This window comes from Leopardus geoffroyi, chromosome C1 (genome assembly GCF_018350155.1).
Source record: "Leopardus geoffroyi isolate Oge1 chromosome C1, O.geoffroyi_Oge1_pat1.0, whole genome shotgun sequence".
NCBI classification, from domain to species: domain Eukaryota; kingdom Metazoa; phylum Chordata; class Mammalia; order Carnivora; family Felidae; genus Leopardus; species Leopardus geoffroyi.
Genome location: NC_059328.1, coordinates 187,362,987 through 187,383,889, shown reverse-complemented (window position 1 = coordinate 187,383,889; position 20,903 = coordinate 187,362,987). Strand labels below are relative to the sequence as shown.

At 36.3% G+C, this 20,903-nt stretch overlaps 3 protein-coding genes across 14 annotated transcripts in view; 1 reads left to right on the top strand and 2 right to left on the bottom strand.

Annotated features, from left to right (window-relative positions):
- The window catches only part of CFLAR (CASP8 and FADD like apoptosis regulator), a 78,257-nt gene extending 76,620 nt beyond the window's left edge, over window positions 1–1,637 (bottom strand). Inside the window, exons 1-2 of one of the 2 annotated variants that reach the window (XM_045480706.1) lie at window positions 1,503–1,637; window positions 1,167–1,300 (exon numbers count right to left, since the gene is read on the bottom strand). The gene's annotated coding sequence lies outside the window, so the exon portion shown is untranslated. Of the gene's footprint in view, window positions 1–1,166; window positions 1,480–1,502 lie in introns of those variants that run through there. The other variant, XM_045480712.1, reaches the window with a different exon arrangement.
- An 8,805-nt stretch (window positions 1,638–10,442) lies between these two features.
- On the bottom strand, window positions 10,443–19,143 carry NDUFB3 (NADH:ubiquinone oxidoreductase subunit B3). 3 transcript variants are annotated; one of them, XM_045480702.1, is made up of 3 exons: window positions 19,030–19,143; window positions 12,632–12,773; window positions 10,443–10,731 (listed from the first exon to the last, which is right to left on the bottom strand). In XM_045480702.1, exons 1-3 carry the CDS (start codon window positions 19,049–19,051, stop codon window positions 10,575–10,577), a joined length of 321 nt encoding a protein of 106 aa, XP_045336658.1. In that variant the 5' UTR covers window positions 19,052–19,143; the 3' UTR covers window positions 10,443–10,574. The 3 variants fall into 3 exon arrangements, with proteins under 3 accessions (XP_045336658.1, XP_045336660.1, XP_045336659.1); XM_045480704.1 differs by having other exon boundaries at window positions 18,943–19,056; XM_045480703.1 differs by lacking the exon at window positions 19,030–19,143 and adding an exon at window positions 18,779–18,984.
- Window positions 19,053–20,903, top strand: part of FAM126B (family with sequence similarity 126 member B) — a 93,109-nt gene continuing 91,258 nt past the window's right edge. For 2 of the 9 annotated variants that reach the window (XM_045480699.1, XM_045480693.1), the window contains exons 1-2: window positions 19,053–19,161; window positions 20,165–20,198. The gene's annotated coding sequence lies outside the window, so the exon portion shown is untranslated. Of the gene's footprint in view, window positions 19,162–19,306; window positions 19,436–20,164; window positions 20,199–20,903 lie in introns of those variants that run through there. The other 7 variants (XM_045480698.1, XM_045480689.1, XM_045480696.1 and 4 more) reach the window with 6 other exon arrangements.

Here is a 20,903-nt window from a genome sequence, read left to right as displayed (position 1 = left end):
CATTCTTTATTTTTAGGACAGTTATTGCTATGGTTATTATGAACCACAAAGTTGGCCTTCAGTACTATGTTCCTGAACAGTCAGTATTTCCCATGGAAATTTTGTAGCAAGAGAATAAATGAAATAAAATATATCATACATACAGCACAAGAATAGCTATAATCACACAACATTCACTTAATTGTTGTATTCATTTAAATGTATAACGCAGGGGCACCTGGCTAGCTCAGTTGGAGATGTGTACACTTGATCTCTGAGTTGTGAGTTCAAGCCCCACGGTGGGTATAGAGATTACTTAAATAAATAAAACAAATATAAAAGTTTTAAAAACATTTTTTTCCAATCTCTTTGCTCTTTTACAGTAAGGTAAAAATGTCTAATTTAATTTTTCCCCTAAATTTTAATTTAAATTCTATTAGTTAACATTTTAAATAACTAAATTTAGAAGGATGTTTGGCTTATTACCAACTCAGCAGGAAAATGTAGGTTTAATGCTCTTATTATTTCCAAATTCAGTTTGGGAACTGAGTAATTAAAATTAGCATAGGTGGAACATACGGTACTAAATGCTTTATTTATAATGAGATTTAATTAATTTACAAATACTCTAATTGGTAAAAATCCAAAAGCAAAATTGTGGAGGCTCATAAAGCCTGGCTAGTTAAGATTTAAGAAAGGAATGTTTGCATTGGAAGTAGTGGACAAGGGTGGGGGTGGTGGGGTGCGGTATGGCTCCCAATCAAATAGGAGGAGGTGGGAGATTGTCCCCGTCCATAGGAACTTTTAGAGGAGCTTCCTTAGAGAAAGCAATTGTAGGATCAGTAGATTGTTCAGTATGTAAAGGGACTAAGGCTGCTCTAATTACTCCCCACATCGTAAAGGGAAGATTACCTTGTTCATGACATCTTTTAAAATTTTTACCAACTCTCTCCCTTACTTCAAGGTCTAGAGTTCCTCTATCAGGAAACCAAGGATTGTTTTCAGTAACACTTTTTAAAAGGCTCTGAAGTTGAACCTCAGTAACCGTTGCTCTGCTAGCTTTTAACGGCTGTCAGAGAACTTTGATGTGATGTTTTTGTTCAGCAGAGTTCTGTTCCATCTTAAGAAACCCAAGCCCGAACGATGCCCTGGAAATCAGATAACCTAAGCACGCTTGGATGACTTACTGCGCAGTAGTTTCAGTTTGCCTTCTTCAAGGGTTCCGCCGTCAAATCGTCGCTGCCACGAACCAGGTCGGGGTCACCAAATGCTGGGTTTGACCAGTAAACCCTGGGGCGACGAATGACATTACTCCAGACTCCTGAATCCGAGAAAGGAGAAAATGAGGAGACCAAGCGTTCTAGTGGCCATGGTCCCAAGCAAAGCTCAGTCTCCGGTTTTTATTGACAATCTTATCAGTACTTCTTAAAGGGTGCAGGGGAAAGGAACGTGTAGTTTCAAAGCAGGAGCAAAGCATAATCACAAATTATCGGGCGATAAGTACAATCAGGGTAGTGACTTACAGGCTGGTAAGCCGAGCCGAACGTGAGGGGGCAGTGTATAGTCAGAGGAAAGGAATTGTTTTACTATTTTAGATTAAGCATTTACAGAGTGGGAAAGAAAACATGCTGATCCACAAGCAAGGTCTGGCTGTTTTCAGCCTTGACATTTCAAAGGAGACCCGGTTTTCCTGGTCTGCTTTGCTGCTTCTCAACCAGCCGTTTCCCAGGCTGCAAACATTCCTTTCTTAATTCTTAGCCAGCCAGGCACTACAAGCCTCCAGACAAAATATTTCTTTTTAACTATAACTTGCTTTGAAGAGCATTGTTTGGAACATTATTAAAACTAATTCTTAGAGTGCCTGGCTGGCTCAGTCGGTAGAGCATGAACTCTTGATCTTAGGGTTGTTGGAACCCTATGTTGGGGATAGAGTTTGCTTTAAAAAAAAAAAAAAAAGTACTCTTTTAGCTTTAAAACACAGAATGAAAATGTATGACTTTTCCAAATGGCACAAAACCTGATTTACTTTTTAAGTGTACATAGCGTTCTTATTTTGTAATAGATTCCCAGAAACATAAGACTTTAGCAATGACCAAAACTCTTTTCAGTTTTGTAATTTGAGGCCACATTTCAAAAGTTACTTCATTTTTTTTTTTTTTTTTTGCATGTGAAATTAAACAGAAAAATACACAGACTTAAGACAAGGGTTTTTGTCTTTTATTTTTTTTTTATTTTATTTTTCAATGTTTATTTATTTTTTTTGGGACAGAGAGAGACAGAGCATGAACGGGGGAGGGTCAGAGAGAGGGAGACACAGAATCGGAAACAGGCTCCAGGCTCTGAGCCATCAGCCCAGAGCCCGACGCGGGGCTCGAACTCACGGACCGCGAGATCGTGACCTGGCTGAAGTCGGACGCTTAACCTAACACTGCGTCACCCAGGCGCCCCGGTTTTCGTCTTTTTAAAAAATAGCTATAAAGCTATGTTTTAAATTATGTGTATGAAAGGTAATTCAATCTAAGACAATATATGGCATTTACCAATTTAATCTTTATCTGAGTTAGCATTTTGAATATAGTTTATTATATGTATAATATTTATAATATTTAATAATATAATACAACATAACAATAAAATATTAATATGTACTTTTATATATAACATAATATATAAAATTAAGGTAAAACTTCTCTTTGAAGTAGATCCTTTCTGATAGAGTCATTGGCAAGTAAATGCAATTTCCATTAGGTGTTCTAGTCTTTTAGTTTCTGAAGCTGATTTTCCAACCTAAAACAACAAAAAATTGTTTTTATGTTTATTTATAAATTTTGAGAGAGAGAGAGAGAGCAGGGAGGGGAGGGGTATAGAGAGAGGAAGAGAGAGAATCCAACCCCCATGTGGAGCTGGAACCCATGAACCGGGAGATCATGACCTGAGCCAAAACCAAGAGTAAGACACTTAACTACCTGAGCCACCCAAGCATCCCACAAAAATCTTTTTTTTTTAATTTTTTATTTATTTTTTTTTTCACAAAAATCTTTTTGAAGCCAAAAAACCCAAAACACAAACAAATTTCCAAACCCTCTCCCCACTACCTCACAAATTGTTGTTGGAGGTAAACCAGAACTCACTGAGGATTCCACTCTTATTAGCATAGCATTTGAATTTGAATACCTGGCAACTTTGGGGATTTTGAGGCCCCACAAGGATTATATCAAATTTTGAAACTCCTGTTGCCAACTGAATGACAGGTACCATGAATAACATTTAATTTTTGTTGTATACTACCTGGGTTTTATGTTATAAACTATAAATTGAAAAAAATGCTTTAAAAATTTTGATGAGTTTTTTGAATGCTATTAAAACAATTTTTCTTATTGTTTATTTTCTGAGAGATAAAGAGACAGAGCATGATTGGGGGAGGAGCAGAAGGAGACACAGAATCCAAAGCAGGCTCCACACTCAGCTGTCAGCACAGAGGCTCAACCCCATGAACCATAAAATCATGACCTCAGCCAAAGTCAGATGCTCAACCTACTGAACCACCCAGGAGCCCCTGCCTGCTATTTTTTAATAACAACACTCTTATGAGGAGAAATCACATTAAATTCCAATCTTTGTCTTAGCATTTTATATGTAATATGCAAATATTATCATCTATGTGCATTCAACATACACAAACAGGGGTGCCTGTGTGGTTCAGTTGGGTGTCAGACTCAGGTAGTGATCTCATGGTTCATGAGTTGGATCCCCATGTCAGGCTCCCTGCCATCAGAGCAGAACCTGCTTCAGATTCTCTTTCCCCCCCCTTCTATGCCGCTCTCCTACTCACTCTCAAGCACGCTTTCTCTCTCTCTGTCAAAAATAACATAAGTATTAAAAAAATACACAAACATAGAAGTTAAAGGTAAGACAAAGATTAAACGTATTTTAAAATATTTGCTTATCATGATGACTACATGCTATCATGAGTTAATATAGCAGATCAATGTACTCTGTTTTCCTTTTTTTTATGTTTCAAGTTTTTATTTAAATTCTACTTAGTTCACATATAGTGTAATATTAGCCCACTCCCCACTCACGTCCCCTCCAGCAACCCTCTAGAGTTTTGTTCTCTAGAGTTAAGAGTCTTTTATGGTTTGCCTCCTTCTCTCTCTCTCTCTCTGTCTCTCTCTCTGTCTCTCTTTTCCAGATCAATGTGCTCTTAGGGCAGGGTTCATTGTACTGATAGTGGGTCCAAGTTCATATTTTGGTCTTCTTGATTTTTTTTTTTTTTTTTGGTTGACTTTTTTCATGACTAGATCATTGTATTTACCTAGTAATGATGCTGACAGGGTTCGTAGCTCTGTTATTTTCTTTTTGTTTGCTTGTTTTTGCATTATTGGTATTAGCTTCAATCAGCAATGTCTGTGAAAATCTTTCTAAGCCACTTAGCTACTTCTTGAAGATTAGTTTAGTTAAAACTAATTAATTGATAATAAATTCCACAAGCCAAGCACATACAAAGTAGTCTGTAACAATTTGCTGAAAAGTTCCTTTATTGTCTGCTTTGAAGGGTAGAACTCCTACTTCCCCTTTAAGACAGCTTATTTACTTTTCAGCATACAGATCTTTTACATCTTTGGTTAGGTTTGTTCCTAGGTATTTTATGGTTCTTGGTGCAATTGTAAATGGGATCGTTTTCTTGATTTCTCTTTCTATTGCTTCATTATTGGTGTATAGAAATGCAACCGATTTCTATACACTGATTTTATATCCTGTGACTTTGCTGAATTCATATATCAGTTCTAGCAGCTTTTTGGTGGAGTCTCTCAGGTTTTCCATGTAGACTATCATGTATGTCATCTGCAAAAAGTATAAGTTCGACGCTTCTTTGCCAATTTGGATTCCTTTTATTTCATTTTGTTTTGTGATTGCTGAGGCTAGGACTTCCAACACTATGTTAAAAACAATGGTGAGGGGCGCCTGGGTGGCTCAGTCGGTTAAGCGTCCGACTTCGGCTCAGGTCATGATCTCGCAGTTGGTGAGTTCAAGCCCCGCGTCGGGCCCTGTGCTGACAGCTCGGAGCCTGGAGCCTGTTTCGGATTCTGTGTCTCCCTCTCTCTGACCCTCCCCCGTTCATGCTCTGTCTCTCTCTGTCTCAAAAATAAATAAACGTTAAAAAAAAAAAAATTTAAAAAAACAATGGTGAGAGTGGACATCCCTATCATGTTCCTGATCTCAGGGGAAAAGATCTCAGTTTTTCCCCAGTGAGGATGATATTAGCTGTGGGCCTTTCATACATGGTTTTATGACGTTGCAGTATGTTCCTTCTATCCTGACTTATGAAAGAAATTGATGAAGACACAAAGAAATGGAAAAAAACATTCCATGCTCATGGATTAGAAGAACAAATATTGTTAAAATGTCAATACTACCCAATGCAATCTAAATATTCAATGCAATCCTAATCAAAATTGCACTGGCATTCTTCTCAGAGCTGGAACAAACAATCCTAAAATTTGTATGGAGCCACTAAAGACCCTGAATAGCCAAAGTAATGTTGAAAAAGAAAAACAAGGCAGAAGGCATCACAATCCTGGACTTTAACCTCTACTATGAAACTATAATCATCAAGGCAGTGTGGTATTGGCACAACAACAGATACACAGACTGATGGAATAGAATAGAGAATCCAGAAATGGACCCACAAATGTATGGCCAACTAATCTTTGACAAAGCAGGAAAGAGTATCCAATGGAAAAAAACCAGTCTCTTTAGCAAGTGGTGCTGGGAGAACTAGACAGCAACGTAAAGAAGAATGAAACTGAACCACCTTCTTATACCATACACAAAAATAAATTCAAAATAGATGAAAGACCTAAATATGAGACAGGAAACCATCAAAACCCTAGAGTAGAAAATAGGCAACAACCTCTTTGACCTCAGCTGCAGCAACTTCTTACTCAACACATCTCCAAAGGCAGGGAAAATAAAAGCAAAAATGAACTATTGGGACCTCATCAAGATAAAAAGCTTCTGCACAGAAAAGGAAACAATCAACAAAACTAAAAGGTAACCAATGGAATGAGAGAAGAATTTGCAAATGACATATCAGATAAAGCGTTAGTATCCAAAATCTATACAGAAAATATCAAACTCAACACCCAAAAAACAAATAATCCAATGAAGAAATGGGCAGACGACATGGATAGACACTTTTCCAAAGAAGACATCCCGATGGCCAACAGACACATGAAAAGATCAGTCATCATCAGGGAAATACAAATCAAAACCACATTGAGATACTACCTCACACCAGCTAGAGTAGCAACAACAGATGTTGGTGAGGATGTGAAGAAACAGGAACCCTCTTGCACTGTTGGTGGGAATGCAAACTGGTGCAGAAACAGTGTAGAGGTTCCTCAAAAAAATTAAAAATAGAATTACCCTATGACCCAGCAATAGCACTACTAGGAATTTACCCAAAGGATACAGGAGTGCTGATTCATAGGGGCACATGTACCTCAGTGTTTATAGCAGCGCTATCAACAATTACCAAATTATGGGAAAAGTCCTAATGTCCAGCAACTGATGAATGGATAAAGATGTGGTATGTATATACAATGGAATACTACTTGGCGATGAATAAGAATGAAATCTTGCCATTTGCAGCAACATGGATAGAACTGGAGAGTATTACGCTAAGTCAAATAAGTCAGTCAGAGGAAGACAGATATCATTTTCACTCATATGTGGAATTTGAGAGACTTAACAGACGATAGGGGAAGAGAAGGGGGAAAATAGTTTCAAACAGAGAAGGAAGCAAATCATAAGAGACTGTTAAATACAGAGAACAACCTGAGGGTTGAAGGGGGGGCGGGTGAGGGAGGAGGAGAAAATGGGTGATGGGCATTGAGGAGGGCACTTGTTGGATGAGCGCTGGGTATTGTATGTAAGTGATGAATCATGGGAATCTACTGCTGAAACCAAGGGCACAGTGTATACACTGCATGTTAGCTTGGAACAATGGAACATTGGATTCCACTTGGAATCCACAAAATGAGAGGAAATCCCACTGTCAATCTGTACAATAAACATTAGTAAAATTGAATTCATTTTTATTAAATATGAAAAAAATATATGTAAGCTTAAATGATGCTGCAATAAACATAAAGCTGAATATACCTTTAAAAAAAAAAAGAAAAAAATACGTATGTAAACTTAAATGTTTTCTCTTCTCTCCCCAGTAGATGGTCTTGCACATTCCCTGAGTTATGTATATTCCATTTGGGGGACCATCATGTTAGAAAATGAATCTATAATCTGATAACCAACTTTTTAAAAGAAAAATGGTAAATATCAGATATAGGGAAGAGAAGGAGAAGAATCAAGGATAGCACTGAAATTATTTTTACCAGAATACTTCTCTCTAGCTCCTAATTAAGCAGGCCTTGCCAATGTCCTCTCTCTATGAAGTTAAACAAATTTACAATATCAGACTGCATTTCCTTTAAAACCCAATATATAGCATCTTCATTTCCACAGTATCATTAAAATCTACATTTGATGGAAGCAGCAAGTGGATGACTGTAAATACACCCCATGGCTGTAAATATATATTGAACACTAAGTTCTGCTTGTTTCTACTGCTTCCACCATGCCAATATCCTGCAAACCCTTCTTTTCCTTTTTCATTTTCTTCTAATTTTTTCTTCTATCATATTAACCACTCACATGGTTAAGTTCCTATTCTTTCCATGTTTTTGTCTTTACATATATTCTCTATACCATCTTGTCCCCTGGAAGTGCTTTCTCATGTTACTTTTTAAAAAATGTGTGAACCTCTTTCATTAGGTGTATCAAAATAGAGTTTCCTTCAAAGTACAGGGATACAGGGGTGGCTCTGTCGGTTGAGCATCTGACCCTTGATTTCAACTCAGGTCATGATCTCATGGTTCCCAACCATGAGCCCCAACTTGAGTCTCACGTTGAGCCCCTGTGTCAGGCTCCATGCTGACAGTCTGACAGCACAGAGTCTGCCTGGGATTCTCTCTCTCCCTATCTCTCTGCCCCATGTGCACGTGTGTGTTCTCTCTCTAGCTCTCTAAATTAAATAAACTTTAAAAGCAAAACAAAGTACAGGAATACAGAAAAATTACTATATTCATTATTTGTTGTTTTTCATTAAATATTACATGCCATAATTTAGATTTTTAAAAATCCTTACAGTTTACTTCAAGCATAATTAGATAGTTCTGAGAAAAGATCCAAAAGAATAATTCTATGGCATCTTATAGTACTTATCACATACCAACATGATAGCTAATGTAATATAGTGGTTACTATGGAGTCAGACCTGGGTCAAAAATTTAACTCTGGAACTTACTAGCTGTGCCATCATAGGCTTTGTTACTTTACTATGGACTTGCCTTACATACAAAATGGGGCTAATAATACTTTTACATATAATCATCTACAGTGCTTATTTATGAGGCTAATACTTAATTAACATTATTTCCAATTGTCCTTTGATCATACATTTTAAGAATGAGTATCACATTTAACTGGTACTAGTCCAAGCAATGGCAGTAGCTAAGATGACAGTGATTTGTGTGCTTTGCAGCTCCCAAGGAATTAAAGCAATAGTTTTCATATTAATTGAATATAAGGAAAACTTCACTCCTTGCTTCCAGAAAAAATTGTGATAGATAAGAAAAACTCAAAAATAGGAGAAAAAATTATTGTTTTTCTCTATCATAAATGTGTCAAGCACTGCACTTTCCATCTTTTCTGCACCTAACCCAGCAAATGAGTTTACTCATAGCTATTCAGGGTATCTACTTTTTTTTTTAAGTAAGTTCTACACCCAACGTGGGGCTTGAACTTATGACCCTGAGATCAAGAGTCACACACTATATTGATTGAGCAAGCCAGGCACCCCAGGTTACCTACTTCTTAAGTGAGCTTTGATAGTTTTGTCTTTTTATGTTTATTTTTGAGAGCGAGAGAGACAGACAGAGGGTACCCATAAGATTTTAATCTCTACACCCAATGTGGGGCTCAAATTCACACCCCCAAGATCAAGAGTCATATGCTCTACCAACTGAGGCAGTCAGGTGCCCCTAACAACCTGTGTTTTAATTGGAAAGTTTTAGAGTTTCAATTTTAGACCACTTACATGTAATTTAATTATTCATATGATTAAGTTTAAATCTACCATCTTGCTATTTTTATTTTTCCTCTTGCTCTTTGTTCCTTTTTAAACACTTTCCTTATTTTTTGCAGTCTTTTTTTTATTATTTCATTTAACCACATTCCATTTACTACTATCAGCTTATTAGGAATTCTTACCTCATGCATTTACTGATTTCTCAAGTTTAGGTTTATAAAGAAGAAATTAACAAAGGAAAAAAATATCCTGGAGTTTTATATTAACTTTGTTATTCAAGAAAAAATATTACCTCTCTTCAACAAGCTCAGTTTTAAGTCTCAACTTTACTTAGAAATTTAATTAAAATTTAAAAATTCAATGTAGGAAAAATGTGGTTTATTGTTAGAAATACAGGGGAAAAATGTCAAACTTTTCACATCATAAGGATAATGAGAACTAAGGCAAGAGTAGATAACATCACAATAAAGAAAAATGAACACAGTACATGGATACGTCAACCAAAACTGGGCTATAAATTGTTTTATAGTATAATCTATACCACCTGCGGAGGATGGTAAAAACAGCAAGGCCAATTCCCATCTAAAAACATACTGGAGTGCACTCATGTTCATAGTAGCATTATTCACAATAGATAAAATGTAGAAGCAAACCATGTGTCCATCATAGCATACACATACAATAGAATACTATTCAGATTTAATAAGAAAGGAAATTCTGACCCATGCTACAATATGGATGAAACTTCAGGACATTATGCTAAGTGAAATAAGCCAGTTACAAAGGGACAAATACTTTATGGTTCCATTTAGGAGGTACTTTTGAGTAGTCAAAATTATAGAGACAGAAAGTGGAACAGTGGTTGCCAAGGGCTGGGAGATGGGGAAATGGGGACTTATTTAATAGGTGTAGACTCTCATTTTAAAAGATGAAAAGTTATGGGGATGGATGGTGGTTATGGTTACACATTTTGAATGTATTTAGTACTACAGACTGCACACTTAAAAGTAGTTAGATGGCAAACATTATGACAACTAAAAAAACCTGAAAAAACAGAAAACAAAACCTGTTAAAACATATCCATTTGGTCAGATATATGCTAATGTTCTGATTGTGCAGAATGCACAACGGCTGGTACTCAATCCCCCACATATTTCAAACCAAATCTGATATGGCTTGAGACTTTAAATAATCTCTACACCAAATGTCGGGCTTGAACCCATGACCCCAAGATCTAGAGTCCCATGCTCTACCACCTGAGCCACCCACATGCTGCAAGACATTTTTTTTTTTAATGACAAAAAAGACCAGCAAATGTATTCATACTTTATTAAATCTTAATAGTATTGTTAGGGAAAAACACACAGATGAGTAGGCTACATTGAAGAAATCTTATTTTTATAGGAGAGTTAAGAAGCCTTTAAGATACTTTCAGGTATTATCTTCAATGATGCTTCTTCTCTTTTTTCTGGGACTCCAGGTAATATTCAGCCCCTACAGCTACCACAAACGCAGCAAATCCCCATTTGAATCCTTTTAATAATGCACCAACAAAGGAAACATTGTTTGCAAAGCCACCCATGTATCTCCAAGCTTCATTGCTAGAGGAAAAAAAAGGGAAAATTATAATCACACGTAACTTATGTACATTCACTGAGTAAAACAGACTTAATTTTCATCTAACAGACTTAAATGCAACCCTATATAAGATAATCTAAGTGTATCACAATAGGAGTCTTTTGTGACATAAGATAATTAGGTCTATATGCCCACGTTTCACATATAAAACAGAAGAAAAAAGACTTGATGATTTCACACTTCACAGCCATTAATAATCAGGATTTTATAGAATTCCCAAATGTAAGACTCACTTCAGCCTATTCATTACCGGTCAGCTGTGTGGCTTTGCCCATAACAGTCATTACAGCATCATATAAAGAGAAGTTAGAAACTTGGGTATTAAACTTTGCTCTGCCACTTAGATTCTTCACAGCCTCTTAGGCTGCACAAGTTACTTAACCTGTCAGGGCTCGCTTCTACTTTTACTCAATGATGATTACTATCTACCTTATAGTGTTATTATAAAGATTAAACAGGGTAAAGTATGATATATTCTGGCACAGAGGGTATGTAACACTCAACATTATTATTACTATTCCAGAGGCTCACAGCTTTTCCCTGTCATAGCAGACTGAGCTTTAGAAGACTGACTTCCTGCTCTGGCAATCATTCTTCAGAGTATCCTGAACAGAGAAGTAAACAGAAGTCAAAGACCTCTAGTGAAAAAAAGTCTCTCACAGATAGGGATGAATAAGTGGAAAAAATCATGTTATAAAAAACAAAATACACTTAAACTCTAAAAAATCTGACTTACTAGAATACATGACAGCTAATCACATCTAATTCAGATACCAAAACCAGACAAAGATATCAGAAGAAAACTATAGAATAATATCCATCATGAACATAGATGCAAATATTCTCCACAGAATTTTGGAAAACTGAATCCAGTAATATATGAAAGGATACTAACATCATGATGAAAGGTTTATAGTTCAGGAATGCAAGATTTGGTTTGAGATTTTAAAATCAATAAGAGTAATTCATCATATTAACAGAACAAAAAAACAATGTGAGCATCTCAGTAGCTGCAGAAAAAGCATTTACCACTAAAGAGAACTCCACAACTTGATGAAGGGCATCTATGACCACCCTCCAACTAATATATTTAGTGGTGAAAGACTGAATGCTTTCCCCCAATTAGCAACAAGGCAAGGATGTCTGCTTACACCACTTTTATTCAACATTATACTAGCAGTGTTAGCCAGAGTAATAATACAAGAAATAAAAAGTTTACAAATTGAAAAGGAGGAAGTAATACTGATTTTAGACAAAAGGATCATTAAGTAAATTCTAAGAAATCTGTAAAAAAAATCTGTTAGAAGAAAAATGTGAATTTAGCAAAGTAACAAGATACAAAGTCAATCTATAAAACTCAATTGTGTGTTCACATATTAGCAAAGAAAACTGAAAATTTATGTTTAACAATACCATTTACAAGAGCACAAAAATATGGAATTCAAGATAAAATTAACAAAATCTACATAAGACTTGTATATAAAATAAAACACTGCTGAGAAAATTAAACAGAATCTAAACTGTCCATAGACTTCAAGACTCAATAGTGTTAAGACACCAAGTTTCTTTTTTTTTTAGTTTTTATTTAAATTCCAGTTAGTTAACAGTGTAGTATTAGTTTCAGGTATACTATATAGTGATTCAACTTGTTAAGACATCAATTATCCCTAATTGAGCTATGAGTTAATGTGATCTCAATTAAAATTCAAGCAGCCTTAGTAGAAACTGAAAAGCTCGTTTTAAAATTTAAATGTAAATACAAAGAACCTAGAATAGCTAAAACAAATAAAAAAAAGAAAGAAAAGGAACTAAGATACTGATCCTCTAGAATAAATTCTATCTGAATTATTTAATTATTCTTACCGGCCCCAAGGATCCCTTAACCCTCGTGCAGCCAGCTTCTCCTGGACAGTTTCTAATGGTGTCCCTTCTATCTTCCATTGTTTATAATCTGGAAGTTTTAGTTTACCATGACCATGTTCATGTCCATGTCCATGGGCCATGTCTAAACGATAAGATTAACATAAAAGAGAAATATGCAGATGGTAGATATCAAGCACCCAAGTTTACTATGCAGATTGTAGATATAAAATACCTAAACATTTGTTAATATTTTAAAAGAAGAGTCAAATAAATACTTGAAAATTCTGAGTTAATAGGTTTTACAAACAGCATCTTATTACATAACTAGTTTACGTTCACTTAGGAAATACACATGTACAAATTTTAAAAAGAAAAAGTCAATATTCCCACCATTCGGAGATAGCCATTTACTTTTGTTCCTTTCATTTTAAGAACAGCAAACATTTATTGTGCTCTCTGCCAGGAGCACCAAAGTGCTTTAACATGTATTAACTCCATTACTCCTAAAACAACTCTTTGAACTTAAATTCCAGTAACTGTCACCATTTTATAGATGGAGACAATGAAGCTCCAATAAGGCAACTTTCTGAAGGTAACAAAAGTCGTAAATGGTCCAACTGGTTTTGAACCTTGCAGTTTGGTTTCACAGCCCTTGCCTCTAACTTCCAAGCAATAATACTGTTCCTTCTTTCTAGTCCTTTTATAATGTGTAAATATGCATAGCGACAATGTTGTACATACTGTTTTGTTACCTGCTTTGTTTAGATGATTCTTTTAAAATGCAGTGTTACTGTGTTTAAGTATTTAAGATCATATGCACTTTTTCTGTAAAGAGCCAGATAGTAAATATCTTGGCCTTTGTGAAACAAAAGGTAAAATCAAGGATATTTTGTAGGTGGGGCGCCTGGGTGGCTCAGTCAGTTAAGCCTCTGAATCTTGGTTTCAGCTCAAGTCATGATCTGTTTGTGAGCTGGAGCCCCACCTTCAGTGCAGAGTCTGCTTAGAATTTCTCTCTCCCTGTCTCTCTTTGCTCCTCCCTGGCTTGCTCTCTCTCTCTCTCTCTCTCAAACATTAAATAAATAAACATTTTTTTAAAAGGGTGTTTTGTAACTAGTTACATAATGAGAGAAAAATAATAAAATATAATAAAATATAAGAATAACTGAGTACATTTTTTTGTAAAACAGGTCTGATGAAAAAAATGAAATTCCCTTTTTTAGGGATAGTATTTTGCTTAACTGGGGCATAAAGTTAGTGTTCCTTAGTTATCAAATTCATTCCAAACATTCATCTGTAAAAACCAGTCTTAGCTCACGGGCAGTACACAAACAGGCAATGGGCTGGATTTGCCCAGCAGGCTTTGGTTCGCTGACTACTGAATTAGATCAATGGAGACCTTAGGACTCCAAAGGCTCCTTAAATAAAATATGCCTGTAATGGTTATAATAAAGACCAAATTTACTAGTGTTTTTTGTTTGTTTGTTTATTTATTTATAATCTCTACACTCAAGGTGGGGCTTGACACCCCCAGATCAAGAGTCACATGCTCTACTGACTGAGCCAGGCAGGAGCCCCACCCACTAGTGTTACTGTTATAGATAATGTAAAAATAAACTTCAGGTCAGTTCCCAGTTAAATTGCTATGAATTTCAAATTAAGGGGGTATGAATTAATACCCCCTTTTCTTTAAGGTTACCAGTAGCAATTCTATAATCACCACTCTCCAGAAATAAAACCAAACCAAATAATCACTACCATTATTTCTGCATTTATAACTATGAACAGGCCCAATAATAAGGCAGGGCTCTTACACTGCATTTTAGAAGACAGAGGTAATTATTACATAGTGTATACTAAAGACACATTATGTGAAATGCTCATACCATTAAACAATAGTTCTCAGAATATGGGGGGAGGGTGGGAATTATACATAGTAATTCTGACAAATTAACCAACCCTTTATATTTAGACATATTAAGATAATCACAAAACATTATTTTGATGATTTTTACATTTAAAAAAGAATAAAAACCAAGCTACCAAACACAAGCTAGAACAACATTCACAATTTCAAGTGAAAACATTTGATCCATTATTTCATTATTATTATTATTTGGTGGATTCAATAATATAAAGGGAAAAAAATTACAGTTTCAGATTTCAGGCTAACTTTTGAGATTCAATACATTATTATAAAAGAAATAACTTTAGAAGTATTTAATTAGAATGATGTCTTGGCTTCTTCAAACCATGTTTTAAAAAACTTTTTTTGTTTAATGTTTCATTCAAAAATCTTTAAAGAGATTACAAGACAAACCCTCATTTTGGCAAATATCAATTCTAGAATATTAACTCTAGTTGACCATCGATAGACTTGGAAAAGAATACAAAACATCAACATTTTTTGATAAAATAGCTTGACTTGGGAAAATGAAAATGGAAGCATTACCATGCATGAAGGCTATTTCAAAGTTACAATATTACTATGTTCAAAATACTAAGTAATGTGGGAGATAAATCTTTGAAAGAAAACATGAAAGTATACATACACTCATTTCTCCTAATTTCTTTTAATAAATTCAATGTGTTTTCTCTTTTACCTCATTAAAATAATTCAGAAAGAGTCCCTTACTAAATTGAATATTTCAATGACTTTTCAAAAAGTTGAACACAATTTCTAGGGAAACTTTTGTTTTCTTTTAAAAATTATTTCCACTTATATTCATACAATGGAGTATTACTCGATAATCAGAAAGAATGAAATCTTGCCATTTGCAGCTATGTGGATGGAACTGGAGGGTATTATGCTAAGTGAAATTAGTCAGAGAAAGAAATGACTTCACTCATATGAGGACTTTAAGAGACAAAACAGATGAACATATGGGAAAGGAAACAAAAATAATATAAAAACAGGGAGGGGGACAAAACAGAAAAGACTCATAAATATGGAGAACAAACTGAGGGTTGCTGGAGGGGTTGTGGGAGGGCGGATGGGCTAAATGGGTAAGGGGCATGAAGGAATCTACTCCTGAAATCATTGTTTCACTATGTGCTAACTAATTTGGATGTAAATTAAAAAAAAATAAAAAATATAATTAAAAAAAAGAATACAAACACAGGAAAAAAAATTATTTCTACTTCCAATAGTCATAAATCAAACAATGATATCCTGATCACTTGAAGGAAGTTCAGAATTCTACTTAAGTGCAGACTTTAGTGCTATATAGATCTGACATCAAGTCCTGGATGCACCATTAATAGCTATAAACTCCTGGGCCTATCATTTAATCTCTCTGAACTTGTTTCCTCATATAACATGAGCATAAAACCTACCTTGCAAGATTGTGAGATTTGGGGAAAACACATTGTGATGTGTTTTCCACTTTCGTACCCAGGTGGTAAAAATGTGACTTAGCACAACCATTGTGAAAAACTGGCCTGACCTAGAAATGTTGAACATCTGAATACCTTAAGGTCTAGACCTGCACTATTCAGTATCATAGCCACTAGGACTTAAAGTGTGGCTAGAATTTTTATGTCATTTTAATTTAAATTTAAAATCAGATCCTCAAGTCAGTTATTGGAAATTTTTTATGTTTACTTATTATTTTTGAGAGAGAGAGAGAGGAGAATGAGCGGGGCAGAGAGAGAGAGAGAGAGAGAGAGAGAGAGAGAGAGACAGAATCTGAAGCAGGCTCCAAGCTCTGAGCTGTCAGCACAGAACCCAACACAGGGCTCGAACCCACAAACCACAAGATCATGATCTGAGCTGAAGTCAGACACATACTTAACTGCCGGAGCTACCCAGGTGCCCTACAAAATTTGTTTTTAAGGTTTATTTATTTTTGAGAGAAAGTGTGCAAGGGGGAAGGGGCAGAGAAGGGGGGGGACAGACAATCCGAAGCAGGTTCTGTGCTGACAGCAGCAGGCCTGATGCAGGGCTCAAATGCATGCACCGTGAGATCATGATCTGAGCCAAAGCCGATCGCTCAACCAACAGAGCAACCCAGATGCCACAGTTACTGAAAAATTTTTAAAGTGTGTTTGGAACAATTCAGGTGAACAAATCTGTTTGTTCAACTGTAAACTTTACAAAATATAAACACTGGATCAAGTGTTTATATTTATGAAAACTTACAAAACAAAAATATTCTGCAAGTGTAAAATAAATTGGTTTTGAGATGGTATAAAGAAAATGTAAAATATTTCATTAATAACTTTTAATACTGATTACATCCTGAAATAATATTTGAATACACTGGGTTAGACAAATATATAATTAATTGTTTCTTTTTACCTTTTTAATATGGTTACCAGAAAACTGTAAATTATATGAGCCCTTGTCTTATATTTGGATAGCACTGTTATTAAAAAAACTCATGTTTTTTTATATGTAACAATAGAAATATACATATATTTTTAACAATATATGTATTTTATAAAAATCTTTTTAGCCACATTGTTTATGTGGCTAGCCCCAAACTGTAAATGACCCTAACATCCCACATTAATGGATTAATTATGGAATAGACACATTACAGAACACCTAATGAAAAACTACATGCAAAAGTATGAAAAAATCTCACAAATAAAGAAGGGAGAGTAAAAAAAAAAAATAAATACACTTTGATCCCATTTATATAAATTGAAAAGCCAGACAATTCATTTTTTAGAAATGCATCATAGATGGAAAAATTAAAGTAAAAACAAAAAAAGTAAAGTAAAAAAAGTGAATGTTTATGACAAGTCAGGACAGTAGTACATCTTGGTGAAGGAGGTAGAATCACAGAAGCTCAGACAGGGAGCTTCTAAGGCAGTGTTTTTCAATCTAGTTTTTAATTCTTGCACCCCAAAGGAGCATTTTTGGATATTTTTTTCCCTTATGATGTTTTCATTCCTCCCCCTCCAATGAAATTTTAATACCACAGATATACTGTATATCTGCTTACGTTCCATGGCTCTTTGGAGGGCCACAAACCATTGTAGTCTTTGTTATTTGTTTTGTCTTTAAGGTTTGTTTTCACCTCTCCTCCAAGAACAAATTTTCACCTCCTTGAAGGGCAATCACCTCTGCTGAAAATGCACGTTCTAAGTTATTGGCAATGCTTTATTTTCTAACCTGAAGGGTGGTTACACAGGGTTTGCTTAATTATAATTATTTAAATGCATTTATGTTTTATACACCCTTCTGTTATGTAAACTTCACAATAAAAACTAAAATTAGATAAAATAACAAATTATGCCAAGGACTCAACAACGGATAATTATTTCAGTTTCAGAACCGTTCAGACAAAAAAATCCAGCAAGGTCATTAGTGCTACAAAGAAAGAACATGTGATAATGAAATTTTAAAAAAGCTATCTTCTTGTGTTTGGAGTGAACCTATAATTTGGTGACCAACCTCCACTAACCTGGGCTAGCATATTTTCCCTAACTATGAAATAAGAAGATAATAGGGGCGCCTGGGTGGCTCAGTTGGTTGAGCATCCAGCTTCATTCAGCTCAGGTCATGATCTCACAGCTCCTGAGTTTGAGACCCCCATCGGGCTCTGTGCTGACAGCTCACAGTCTGGAACCTGCTTCGGATTCTGTGTCTCCTACTCTTTCTCTCTCTCTCTGCCCCTACTCCACTCATGCTGTCTCTAAAATAAATAAACATTAAAAAACGAAAGCTTAAAAACAATTTAAAAAATGAGGATAATGCCACTTACAGTACATGTAATTTTATGGTTTTCCAACGACTTTCAAGTACATATCCCAACTACCCCTCATTTTTAAACTTGTGAATAAGAACATTAGAAAATAAAAGACAAGTGAACTTTTAGTGTCCCCTCCAGTCCCTGCGCCTACTTATGTGTAATTTAAAAATAGTAACCACTCTATAAAACTGAATGTGATTTTCGTACACTGCTTTCTTCATAAACATTCACACCAGAAAAGCCTTGCCTAAAACCATACATGCTTGTTGTGAGGCAGATATTGCAATTATTCTTATTTTACAATTTCTAGATTTGAGGCTGTTCTGATTTTATTCAGTTCAAAGGTAAACCAGAAAACATGCGGCGGGGGTTTGCGGGTGGGAAAGGAGGAAACAAGTATAAGCACAGTAACTCTCACCACTTTCTTCTACAAACTACCCCTAATTACCCCAGGACTTCATTGTTCTCTCTTGCTAGTTCTTCGATCTTCTTCCCTCGAGGTACATACTCTCAGGATCTTTCCCCGTTTAGTCTCCCCCTTTTTTTACAATCCCCAGAATACAGTCTCACTCTTATTCCTGATCAAGAAGTCTCCCACCAACTCTAATTTACCTGACAGCAATCTGACCTCTCACGACACTCAATTAACCCTCCAGCCGGAGCCAAGCGGAAACGGAAATTGTCGCCTGAGTGACTTACCGCAGGAAAGCAGAGAGGCCATTTAACGTTCCGCACTGGGTCACGGATTCCTGGACTCAGTGGAGGGTACATGGAGAATGCTGGAAGCCGACATTTTTTTCCGCACACCTGTGCATCAGTGGTCTGACTGAGGTAAGAGTAATTGTAGAGGACAGAATGGCAGGGAAAGAGTGATGTTTTCCTTGCTTGGAGACCGGAATCCTTAGACACTGCACAGAGGGGAGGACCGCAGACATACTCCAGCCAATAAGTGAGGCAGTTGTTGAGCGCGGACTCACCCAATGGGAAGGCTGGTTGTTGCGCTGCAGTTGGCAGGCTGCTGCGGGAGGCGGTGGCGGTAAGAAGCCGGAGGCAGCGGGGTGACAGGTAGGCGGCGGCGCTGTCTTTGGGGGACGCAGAGTGCCAGGTCAGGACGGTTTTTCTTCTCTCGGCTGCAGGAACTGACGAGGGGGGTCTGGGGAGGGGGCACCTGGAGTGTTGGTGGTTCCGGAACCTCGCGTAGACAAGGTAGCTTGGGAGGGTCGTGAGGAGAAGGCAGCTGAGGCGGGTGGAGGCTGAACCTTGCGGGGCGACGAGGGGGCCTAGGGCGTGGGGGGCTGCGGTGGCGCTGGCAGAGAGAGGAGAGAGGCAGGAGCAAGACGGTATCATGAGGGCTGGACGACTTCCTTGCATGAAGCTCCAAGAGAGAAAAGGACGCGGCATTGCAGGCACCTGAGAGAAATCCTAGGAATTGCTTCTTATGGCCATTTCCCGGGGTGGGAAGGGTGTGTGGAGAAGAAACATTTACTGGCGGTCAGATCCTTCAAACTCTTTATAGCTATACATTATGTAATCGTTGGCTATCATTTACCCAAATAACTAGGTTGTCGCTCTTGGAAGAGGTCTTGCAACCTATTGATGTGTCAGAATAGTTTTTTCGTTGGTTTGAGTGGTTTCTACCTTGGCAGTCTCTGTAGGTGAAGAAGCATGAAGGGTAGAGTAATCAGGAAGAGCTTATCCCAAATACGGATTTGGGTTGAGAGATAATGTTAGTTTGAGACGAGCGGCTAGGTTCGTGTTTGTATAGTTCATGAATTTATTTGTTTTGAGGGTCAAGGTTGATTACAAATACTTTTTTTTTTTTTTTAATCTTCAGGAAAGTGGAGAGCCGCAAAAATCTATAGTAGGAGGTAAGTGCGAGTTGGAAAATGACTAGAAAATTAGTTGCTAGATTTCCGCCCCCCCCCCCGAATTGTGAATGTTAGGGACTATGAAAATAAGGTGGTGGTTTGAAGGAGGTAGGGCGGGAAGTCATCTTTTAAGTAATTTGCTTTTTAAGTCTGATGAACTAGTTATGAATTGTTTCTTAGGTTTAATAAGTATGCTCTTTGAACCTTTCCTACTGAAGTAAAATGTATTTACAGACATAATTAACTGTAAATGAACATTTTTTGAGTTTTTATAATTGTTTGCACAGTGCAATGTAGAATAAAATAGGATTCCATTCCGTAGGTGTTACCAAAGGTCGAACTACATTTTGCTATAAAATTTGATTTTATAGCCCACTGGAGAGGTGTTTTAAAAGAAGCATTATAAATTGCTAAAATTTAAGCTGATTGAAATGTAGCCTGTAGCTGAGAAGATAAAGGCTAATGTAGTATGAGCAAGTGTATAATTTTCCTTTTTGTATTAATGATAATTTATATTAGTATATCCCAGAACCTAAATTAAAAGACTTGCTTTTTTCTCTAAATATCATTTGGTTAAGAGAGGTGGATCATTGGAGTTTGTTCTGAAATGTTTAGAGTACTGAGATATTTATCAGTACTTCAGATAAAAATTTTGATACTTGGTATTTCACTCATTGTCTTTTTTACCTTTTTGCAAGAGTAATT

Bases quoted from the DNA above. Each gene is read 5' to 3' on its own strand.
- NDUFB3 (XM_045480702.1), bottom strand. From the start codon at position 19,051: ATGGCCTCTCTGCTTTCCTGCG. The intron at 12,774-19,029 runs GTAAGTCACTCA...CTTATCGTTTAG, and splicing joins GGCCTCTCTGCTTTCCTGCG to ACATGGCCCATGGACATGGA. The intron at 10,732-12,631 runs GTAAGAATAATT...TTTTTCCTCTAG, and splicing joins TTAAGGGATCCTTGGGGCCG to CAATGAAGCTTGGAGATACA.